We start from the raw sequence: 10,673 nt of genomic DNA on the forward strand, positions 1-10,673 counted from the left end.
GTGTCTCCTGCCGTGATATTGCTGGAATAATCCTATAAGCGGCGTAAAACCGTACTCACTCATCTGTTCTGTCACGGGGGGCGGTGGGGTAGCCTAGTGGTTAAAGCGTTGGCTCGTCACGCCGAAGACCCGGGTTCGAATCCCCACATGGGTAGAATATGTGAAGCCCATTTCTGGTGTCCCCCGCCGTGATGTTGCTGGAATATTGCTAAAAGCGGCGTAAAACCAAACTCAGTCAGTCAATCAGTCAGTTCTGTCACGGCGTGTCACTTATTGCGGGAGGAACGCCCGAAGTGATGCAAGTCTCAGACGTTTACCACTACTGTGAAATTACACGAGGGTAAAGGCTAACAGACCCAGAAGCATAATCGGGTTGAAGCGGGATCCCAACCCGCAATCATACTTTGACAAATTTTGGCGTGCACAAGTTACGGAACTCTAACTCTGGGAATTGGGGCGCCACAGAAGATTTGGCCACCCATGACCATGCGACTTCCTGAAGGATCAGCAATGTCCAAAATAGGACGCTAATGACACCAGGGGGCACAACACACAAACAACATTCGGATTCCATGGCCATATCGATAAACTTATCACACGTGTTATATAAAAGCTGAAACATATGTGTCTGTCTGTCTGTCTGTCTCTCTCTCTTTATGGGAAGAATGGATATATGTCTGGGTAATTTTGTGTATAGAGAAACGGGTTTAACGCAGAGTGGGATAAGAAATGAATTTACATACCTGCTCCCCTAACATCTTTGAAATCTTGTAAACTTGGGCCGAGAAAAGCAAGTGTATGGATATTCCAAGATAAAGTGTCTAAGATACCTTTCAGCACTTGTGAATTATGAGACTGTTTATCTTGAAAAGTTTCAACTCAAATTATTTTGTAAACATAAAATACGTTGAATCAAATGAGAGGTATGGTCTATTTTGACCCTAGTTTACATGTACATGTAATTTACGTCTTTGGTGCAACGTATTGTGCAGTGTATATTTTAAATTTAATAAACATGTAGTGTAGTATATAGTGTTTAACATAATATGGCAGTGTGTAATATTCAAATCTGCAATGCATAATTCATTAAATACAATGTCTAGCGTTATAAAGTGTAGCTATTATAGTCAGTTTAATCGAGGCTTCATGTCACTGAGATTTATGACATATCAGAGAACAATCTTAGGATTGATCGGAGAGCGCGCTTTCAACACCTGCTCTAGAATCCCGCCATTTTCAGAGTACCTTTCATTTTCTATTCATTGCTAAAGCCATCTCCTACAACACCCGCTCCCCCATCCCCTATTTTCTCCAGGCTCCATCTTTCCCTGTCCCTCCCTCAACACTGCTGAGGCTGCGCTATCTCCCATTTCGCGATACGCTCTAGTGATTCTCATTCATGGCTAAGCCAATCCAAGAAGCGCCCATGTTAAAGTTCACAGATACAATTTCCTTTCTTGTCAATAAATTTTGGTGCTAACATTTTCAGATGAATGAAGTCGTGTATAGGGGATGACCCGCGGATGACGAGCCGGTAGTGTTGTGAAAAGCTCGCACGCTCCACCCTACAATTGTTTTCTGCCCGGGGCAACCGAGTCTTTGTGCTCCGTGCGCTGTGCAGCTGCGACTCTGCTCGGCGCTGATTGGTTGATCACTCTGACAACTAGCTAACCGTGACCCGTCTTCCCTTCAGCGGGAGAGATTAGGTTACAACGGCAGATGTCTTTGCAGAATTCATACCAAAACACCTTCTTGGAAAACTCACAGGTATACGACGACAGAAGGGTTTTGGAGTCTTTCTTGAGCTTTCTCTGACAGTACATGTATTTTATCCTGCTAGTGCGCTAAAGTGTTGTCTTGAAGAAGGGAGCGCTGTCAGTTTAGCAGACGATATCCGGGGCGAAGCAGACGACACGGTTCAACTTTACAGTGAGGCAAAAATTGGATACTGATGCACAGTGAGATCTTCTAGTCAACGATGTTTACAACAGATAGGATGTCCCCGTGTGTTCGAATGCTGCTGTTACTTGCGTCACTCACTACAGCGATGTCTCAAGGTAAATATCAGTATATTCACAGTTCTGAACAATGTACATTATTAATTCACGTTCTCGTGTAAATGTTAAATGTCACTTCATGGACTTTAGACGTGTAACCTGACGACGATGCTGCTGCTGCTGCTGCTGAAAGCAGCATCCACTCTTACACGCCATCTGACGAAAATAAGCGACACATGTACATACGGCTTATAAAACGCACGTGTTAGTATACTTATCCAGTTCCACACGTGCACACTGACAAAGTGTGTTGTAGCCTGTGATTTCTGAAACTACATAACGTTGACCTTACTACCTGCCTGATATGATGCCAGTCACCAAATAATATATAGTCAACAAGGGCTTTATCTAGAGGTTTAAACTAAATGCCTTTGGAAGGCGAATTGGTTACAAGGACATGTAGTTAGTTTAAAGAAGATTTTTAAAATTTGCATTTTATGCAGTGATATATAACATGTGAAACATCTTCATCATTTTAGGTCGAGCTATCATTAAGGTACAGGTTACCTGTATACAGCCATAAAATTAGTTATTAGATATATAACATTATTTCCGAAATGTTTAATCCCAATTTAGAATTTTTTACTGATATTTGCTGCAGACTTTGGGCCTAAAATCGGCCTCGTCCACGTGTAAATACATGTTTCTATAGGGCCTACCGTGGTTTGTATATGTAGATATCGCCTCCAGTAGGGGATCCCAGCTGTCCAATATGACCTCACCGACCTCAGTGAGTTGGTCTTTGTGTCAGAGGTGGACATCATGCGTGACCACGAGACAACATTTTATTTGAACTGTTTTATTTATGTTTAACATGACCTATCTTAAGAGTAGAATTAGTTGTCATGACACTTTTACTTGCCTCCGGCTTGTAAACCAGTAGTCGTGTCTAACAATACTGTTCCTATATATATAATGTGTGTAAGAAAGCGTATCCATTACAAACGCTACGACAGTTTTCTTCAGATACCGATTGTAACTACGTATAAAAAACTATTTTGATAACTAAATTTGCGTACCCTAAGTATATTAGTGGCCTACGTATATCCACAATATACACATTTCACCCTAGTGTAATACATGCACAGGTCGTACACATATTTCCGTAACATCACTGCACCTGTCCATGTTATCGCGAACACCGGATACGGAGTAAGTTACGTACGTACACCCGTAACAGAATACGTATTGTCACATTTCGTGCTGCATAACACCTGATCAGCGTACATACATAACAGTACGTACATCCGTATGATACGACAGTCGGGTCTACGATAACGCACACCATGCCATTGAATATGTCGTTCATATACGTTGACATAGCCCACGCCTGGGATATACATGCCGACATGGGTCTACCTTCCTGTATTATGACCCGATGCTCCACACGTGGTGACAGATCACACACAGGCATGACGTAAAGGGCGACGAGTTCCCATGTTAGACGACTGTGAGAACAGCACAGCGGAGGAGGCAAGGGCAGGATATGGCAACCCTTAGGCATGGCCACACAGGGGAACGGCTGTACAAACAACTCAAGCAAAATTGCAAAAATACTACTGAAGGATCAAACCATATATTAACAACACTGAGTTATTGCACGCTGTCGTCGACCAAAGATTGCCGTGTAAATATGTAATGTATCCACTATCCCATCAATAATCATATATATTTATGTATACTATCTATATCCGATATGGTTGCCTTTGCATGAACGTCATGTCAAATAAGTGACCGTTGAGGGAATGAAGCGGTGCCCGGGTCCTTTAGGTCGTATGGTATTTGATTTTTTATGGTATTTGAACGTTTTACGCAAGGCCATGCCTAGAAACCTTGGATTTCAAAGCAGAATTTAGAACACAACAAATATTCTGCGTAGCGGAACACAGAACAAAAGTGTGGAGAGAAAGCTTGAGTATCGAACGTACAGATGTATATCTATGACATTTATAATTAATAAGCGGCGTAAGGACTCGACCTTTTGTCTGACACACATCCTCGGGGCTGGTTATCCTGTATCTGACGTACCATCATCACCCCGGGGGTCAGACTCTCACCCCCGGGGACAACAAACTGATCTGATGTAACACGGTGTCGCCTGTTAGGGATCAAGAGATTAGCTCATTGGCATAGTTTTGTCGCCGGTCTTACTAACCAGGTTAACTCGACAGATACAATCTGCTTGGGGCGTAGGGATAGCCTAGCAGTGAAAGTCCTCCCGCGCCACGCTTAAGGTGCTGGTTCTATTCCCGGAATGGTTACAATGTCATACCGACGCATGACATGGTCGGCGACATCCTCATGGTAGTATTGACATAGCACTTGTCTCAATGGCAACTAACAGCATGGACGGGTACCCATCATTCACAGTGACCTAGTCAGCTGATACCTAGGACGGACACAATATGTCTTTCACAACGACAAGGGTACGTCGTGTCCGACGATTTATTCAAAGACATCAAGTTATATCACATCTGCTATACCACAGACAGACCCAATGTGTCATTCGCAGTGACTTAGGAACGCAATGTCTGGTGGTATCAGTTGAAATATATGCCAAAACATTTCATCCGCATATGTAAGCTTCAAATACAGTGGTATAACTCCGCCTAATGTACTTATTTGATTATGTATGTACATCCAATAAGCCCAAACACTGAAGTTTTCCCCTGTATTTAGATAGCCAGACTGTACCCTCTCTTGTGTGTTCTGAAGAACCTGAACAGCATTACTGGTTCATGGCAAACCACATAACGGTCCTTCGTCTACTCTGACAGAGTAATGATGCGCATCCTGTATGGTTTCATAAAGCCTAAATATAGCCCGTCTCCCCATGATGTACGCCCCTTCCAACAAGCCGTCTCCAGATATCAGGCATCAGGGGATAACCCCCCTCTCCACACCCATCCCTCAGGATCATCTTGGAGCTGCCACACTTCCTTTAATTACAGGAAGCCGAAACTTGCCCCTGCCTAGTCTGTCTCACAGTCCCTAAACCACATTATTTTCCTTTCCGCTTAGCCGTTTCTGCAGTGCAAGAACCCTTGAACCGAAGACAGGAGTTTCCTGTGAATTTCCCGACTCAGCGGATCTAATTTCAATTTGACACGAAGTTGTTTGGAATATGTGTATATATTTTCAGACACAGAGAAATAGTATGGCCTCTACTAGGTTGCTACCGACTACCTAGACTAAGGCTTAGTCTCTGAATATATATAATTTTGATAGTAACAAACAACCCATTTATATTGAAAAGGAGCCCTAGGGATACCAGAGATTCAGAACCTGAACCTGAGGAAATCTAGACTTGCTTTATTCAGGGCTTTAGCACTGCAGAGAGGGCTTGGCAGTAGGGAAATTAATGTGGTTCAGGGACTGTGAGACAGACTACCGACTACCCAGTGTGTCCCGCAGGAAGGCAGCACGGGTGTTGTTTCCATCCCAAATGTACAAACAATAGTCGAGCACTGAGGAAACGCGATGAGACCAGGTGGTTCTCTTGTTGCATCCTATAACACTGGGCTGTGGGGCACGCCATCTGGCTGGACGATTGACCCTCTGGTTCCGGTGGAAAGACCGAGGAGGTTGAACGTGGATTAGGGACCTTATCGCCAGTTATAGCCTGATGCGGTCTATTGCCTCCCCCTCAACACACGGCGGTGTTTCTAACATGTTTTCAATTACTGTCTGTTTACGCTCCCACCCCCATGACCCGACCCTCTCATTAATTTCCTCACCCCCAGGGTCACGTGAAGATGCTGACCACCCTGTCACACGTTTTCGCACAGAAACGTGCTTTGTCCAAATATCTAAGAAGTTCACTTCAATGACTGATCAGTGTTTGGTTGAGGAAAAACACAGAATGTACTGGTGTGTATAGAAATAAAACATGCAAGGATCCTTTTTCACAAATCGATCATAGCTCCCAAGGTGCTCGTAGACCCATGTTAAAGTATGCGAGATGGCTTTGTTAATCGGGAATGAGCAGTGTATGCGTTAGACTAGCGCTTAGTCCCTGAATATATATAATTTTGATAGTCACAAATATACCCATTTAAATTGAAATGGAATCCCAGTGAGTTGGAAGATCTCTGAACCTGGGGAAATCTAGACTTGCTTCATTTCGGGCTTTAGCGTTGCAGGGAGGGCTAGGCGGTAGGGAAAATAATGTGGCTCGGGGATTGTGAGACAGACTAGCTTTAGCATTGCAGGGAGGACTAGGTAGTAGGGGAAATAATGTGGTTCAGGGACTGTGAGACAGACTATGTACGTGTGTAAGGTAGTGAAGTATCGACGACGTGGCATCCCGCAATACGGGAAATTCATGTGCACATTTGATAGCTAATGCCCAGTATGTGTTACAAGAAGTGACAATTTAAGATCGGATGGTGTGACTTGACATAGTATGTCATGGATCTTCGCTCACGCTATCAACCACTGACATTTTGTGTTCGAACCTGACACTCTGTGACGGAGTCCATATGACTGACTGCCGTGAAAGTCACATTGTTCAAAGTTCGCCAAATACAACTCTATAAAAATGTACATGCCACACGTACTGAAGTGACTGCAATTCAAGCTTCGCGAATATTCTTGTCATGAAAAGTTAATACCTTTGACAAAGCAAGTTATTTTAAACATTAGACAAGAACAATCCCTTTTCCCGATCTGCACGAGGTGACAGCTTTGCTTATTGATGTATCGATTACCGTTATCTCAAGGCAACGACGCCTTCTTCCCAACATAACTGGTTATGACAATACCACAGACACAATTCATTGTTTTAGCATATTTCAAGTCGCCATGTGGTTTCTGTACCGGCGCGTGCAGCACGCGCTGCCGGCGACAGGTGTTACGTTTCAAGGGTCGGCCAAAAGGCCTTCTGGTAATGTGACCTCTCCGGGCACGAGCTGTTGTCATGGAAACTCCATAAAGGAATTTTGATATGTTTAGCTGAAATACCGTTTCCGTTTCATTGTAGTCAATGTTTTATTGGACAATAAAAGACATTTGGCTCTAAACTCTTGTTGTAAGTAAGTGGTCCGTAGAATTAAATCGACCAACAACTTGTTCCAGGTTCGAGTAAGAATGAAAAATTGTTTGCAAGAAGAGTGAACTTGTTGTGTTGTGGGTCATGTATATGAAGCTGAAAACTTGAAATTGCTACATAATTATCATCCGTTCTGACGTATGCAGTTTGTGATAATACCATGTAACAATCAAACTACACTTGTCTTCTCAGATTCCCCAGTAACCATGTGTCTGAAGGACGACGACAGGAACAGGACTCTGAACGTGACGCTAACGTGTCCGCCAAAAACGATCATCGCCGTGGGAAAATCATTCTTCGGACAGAATCAGTGGGGACTATGTACCTTGACCAGAGACGACTGCACTGAAAACATCCTCAGTATGAACGTCTGTGACGGCAAGAGAAACTGCAGCATCTCCTTCCCCGGCACGTACACCACCAAGTGCGGTTTCGCTACCTTCCTCAGGGTCGCGTACGACTGTGTAGTTGGTAAGTCCATCTTACAAGATAGATCAGACAATAAATTACTGTAGAAGTTATATCGTCATTATAGTTGTATATTTCTTGGTTGTTTAACGCCGAACACAGCAATATTCGAGCTATACGACGGCGATCTTTAAATAGTCGAGTCGGGACCAGACAATCCAGTGATTGTCATCATAATCGTCAATCTGAGCTGAGTCACCGAGCCTGACCACCCGATCTCGTTAGTCGCCTGTTGCTCGCTGAAGATCAGTTCTTACCCTGATCTTCACAGGGATATGCCCGTAGGAACCAGCAGGGATACAGGGTATGACATTGAAGGCGACATAACTGATTCGGTAGTCACACTCGGTGACTTGGTTGCTGCATACCATCGTAACCCAAGTATGTGGATCTATCTTCATGATGTCAACCACTTGTTTGGTTTAGAGTCAATAGACAGTCGTATTATTGCTGGAATATTGCTGAGCGGGGCGTAAAACAACCAACAAACAGTGTGTTTATGTGATCACTTGTTCATTAATTCTGACCTGTGTCAAGAACCCCATTCTCGAGAGTATCACCTATTACAGCTCCATTTTATTGTAACAGATACGTTATACTGAGTAATAGGGATGCTGTAATCCTGGAAACCAAAATCGTATCAATGAAACTAGAGACAGATGTTAACATTAAGTGCCGGTGTTTGATAAAGTAACAGGTTAGCAACACTTCTTATTGTTCCTCTCTCTCCAGGACCCATCAATACACCTCCCCACGTGGAACAGAGGACACCTGACCCCCCGCAGCAGAAACGACCTTTGACTCCGCCCCCTACTCACCCCAGGCGCGTGGCCAGCTCGGACCCCGTGGTGACCCCACAAAACAATGATGGTAAGCCTGAAATGGGGCTTCATGACTTTAGTTTACCCCAGGGCATATCACAAACACAAAGGCGGTTGTGTTCGATCGTGTGTGGAGCTGTCTGGGCTCACAGCTGCAGGCAATTAGACAAGCTGAGGAACCCGACTGAATATTTTAATGAGATTTTTGTCGTTTCATCTTTCAAGAAGTTTGTTTTAATTTTCAGTAGTGATTTATCCTTTGAAGATCGTGTGCTCCCGTATCTGCACATGTACATTGCTCCATTATTGTGAGAAACAATTGTCTCTAACACGAGAATCTAACACGACGAGTACTGTATGGTTGTCTGAACAGGGAATGAATGCAAACGAATGGTGTCATGTTCCACTTGGCAGCTGTTGATTGAAGGAACAATAAAGGTGTTGGTCATTAGTTCACGAAAGGTAATTGTAGCTCGGACATGGTCAACCTGAACGCAATTGCATCGTTGTTTCAGACACTGCCTTGATTGCCGTGTGTGCTGTTGCTGTCGTCATCACGTTGCTGGTTCTCACCTTCGCCATCTACCTCGTCATCAGGCGGCTTCTCGGGTAAGTTAGTGTGTTGAATCGGGGAGCTGGGAGGAGGCGGAGAGTCGGATAACTCGGAGTTACTGTAATCCAGTGAGTTAGTGAGTGGAGTAAACTGAGTTGAATCGAGTGAGTGGAATTAGTGGAGTTAGTGAGTAGAATCGGGTGAGGGACTGATTGGAGTAAAAAAAGTGAGTCAAGTTAGTCGAATTAGTGAGTGGGTGAAAGGGAGGGTGGAAGCAAGTGAAGTCAAGTGAGTAAGTGAGTGAGTAGAATCGCTGAGGTAAGTCGAATGAGTGGAAATGGGCGATATCGAAAAGAAACAATGCTAGGTTCTGAACGCCGGATCGAACGTACCATCCGTATCGATACTAAAACAGATTTCGTTTTGTCACCTGCTACCTTTAGGCAAATCACTCATAGGGTATTTTACTTGAAATAAAATTATCCATCAGACTACATCTAACTCACAAATTTCGCGTAAAAGAGCATACGCCAGAAACCTGTGTAATATGGTGGATTAGTTGTCTGTTGTTATTTAAACGCAAACTTACTCCATTGTGGTCAATGTTTTAGGGTCCACCAAGACGTTCACAGTCCAGGTCTCATCAAAAGCAACGGAATCTCGGGTCTATTCTATGGACAGTTTGGATGTATTTTCTCCCGTTGTCATGAGCAAGACCCTGAAGATGGTGGGGAGGGACTCGGAGCTCCACCTGCAGAGCAGGACGATGACGATGAAAGCAGGGTGGCACCTGTAGGAGCTGCCGCGGTGGAGGAAGTGTACGAATTGGGTAGACCGGATATGACGTCAGATAGTCCAAACCAGACAGACGTTACGGGTCAGAATCCCACTGAAGGTAACTCTGCACGTGGGTCACATGGAACGGAAGTACACAGTGAGATGAGTCCTCGGGGTAGCAGAGTTGTTGGTGTGGGTGCAGCTGCTACATCCGGTGATGGGGTCAGCGCTGCCCGGGGGATGGACACAAGCCATGTTCGATTGGATGCCGTGGCAGTGCCGAACACAGAGCTCTCAACACTGTGCTAGACTGGAACAGACACCAGGCCCACAGGGGAGGGTATCTATAGGTCGCCATTGGCCACTATGACAGTTAGGTCTGGGTTAAATCACCATAGGCAGCTCAAGAGGGCAAGATAACTTGTACCTCGTTTGTCTGACCACTTGCTCACAATCACTGAACGTTCGCGAGTGATTAGTGTCTCATGGACCAAAAGGATGCCTGAGATATACATTGACCATATTTATGCTACAGAAGTTTGTGAACTCTGTGTTGATTGAAATCTTTCCAAGAAAGACTACTTTTGGATGACTCTGAGATGAGTTCAGGTCTACCAGCTACCGGATTCGTTTCTGGAAGCAGCATTTCAAGCCCAAGTTAATTATTTTTTATTTATATTGTTGACGTTTGAGTGTTTGAACTGTATGGAAGTGTTGTATGGAGTACATGGGATTGACACAGAAATGTGAAGTTGTTGTTTTTTTCAATGTTGGCATATTATTTTTTCACAAAAAAACAGACAAAAAAAGCATCAGAAGGGAGGTGTGTAGTTATTGTGACACCATACAGTCTGTGTGTGGCCTCATTTTAATGCAAGTTGATGCACTACAAACGACTGTGACTGCTGTGACGATGTAAATATTAAACAAGTACATATTTACTAAAA

The 10,673-nt window shown here is 44.0% G+C and overlaps 1 protein-coding gene across 1 annotated transcript; it reads left to right on the forward strand.

Annotated features, from left to right (window-relative positions):
• Positions 1-1,683: 1,683 nt before the first annotated feature.
• LOC124262353 lies at positions 1,684-10,673 on the forward strand. Its single transcript, XM_046696842.1, has 5 exons — positions 1,684-2,057; positions 7,300-7,578; positions 8,308-8,445; positions 8,912-9,005; positions 9,561-10,673. Exons 1-5 carry the CDS (start codon positions 1,979-1,981, stop codon positions 10,033-10,035), a joined length of 1,065 nt encoding a protein of 354 aa, XP_046552798.1. The 5' UTR covers positions 1,684-1,978; the 3' UTR covers positions 10,036-10,673.

The sequence above is a fragment of the Haliotis rubra genome, unplaced genomic scaffold (assembly GCF_003918875.1).
Source record: "Haliotis rubra isolate DU_JTF1 unplaced genomic scaffold, ASM391887v1 Scf832, whole genome shotgun sequence".
NCBI classification, from domain to species: domain Eukaryota; kingdom Metazoa; phylum Mollusca; class Gastropoda; order Lepetellida; family Haliotidae; genus Haliotis; species Haliotis rubra.

Coding starts and splice junctions, on each gene's coding strand:
- LOC124262353 (XM_046696842.1), top strand. CDS start 1,979: ATGTTTACAACAGATAGGATGTCCCCGTGTGTTCGAATGCTGCTGTTA. Junction 7,579..8,307: donor CGCGTACGACTGTGTAGTTG/GTAAGTCCATCT, acceptor CTCTCTCTCCAG/GACCCATCAATACACCTCCC. Junction 8,446..8,911: donor GACCCCACAAAACAATGATG/GTAAGCCTGAAA, acceptor TCGTTGTTTCAG/ACACTGCCTTGATTGCCGTG.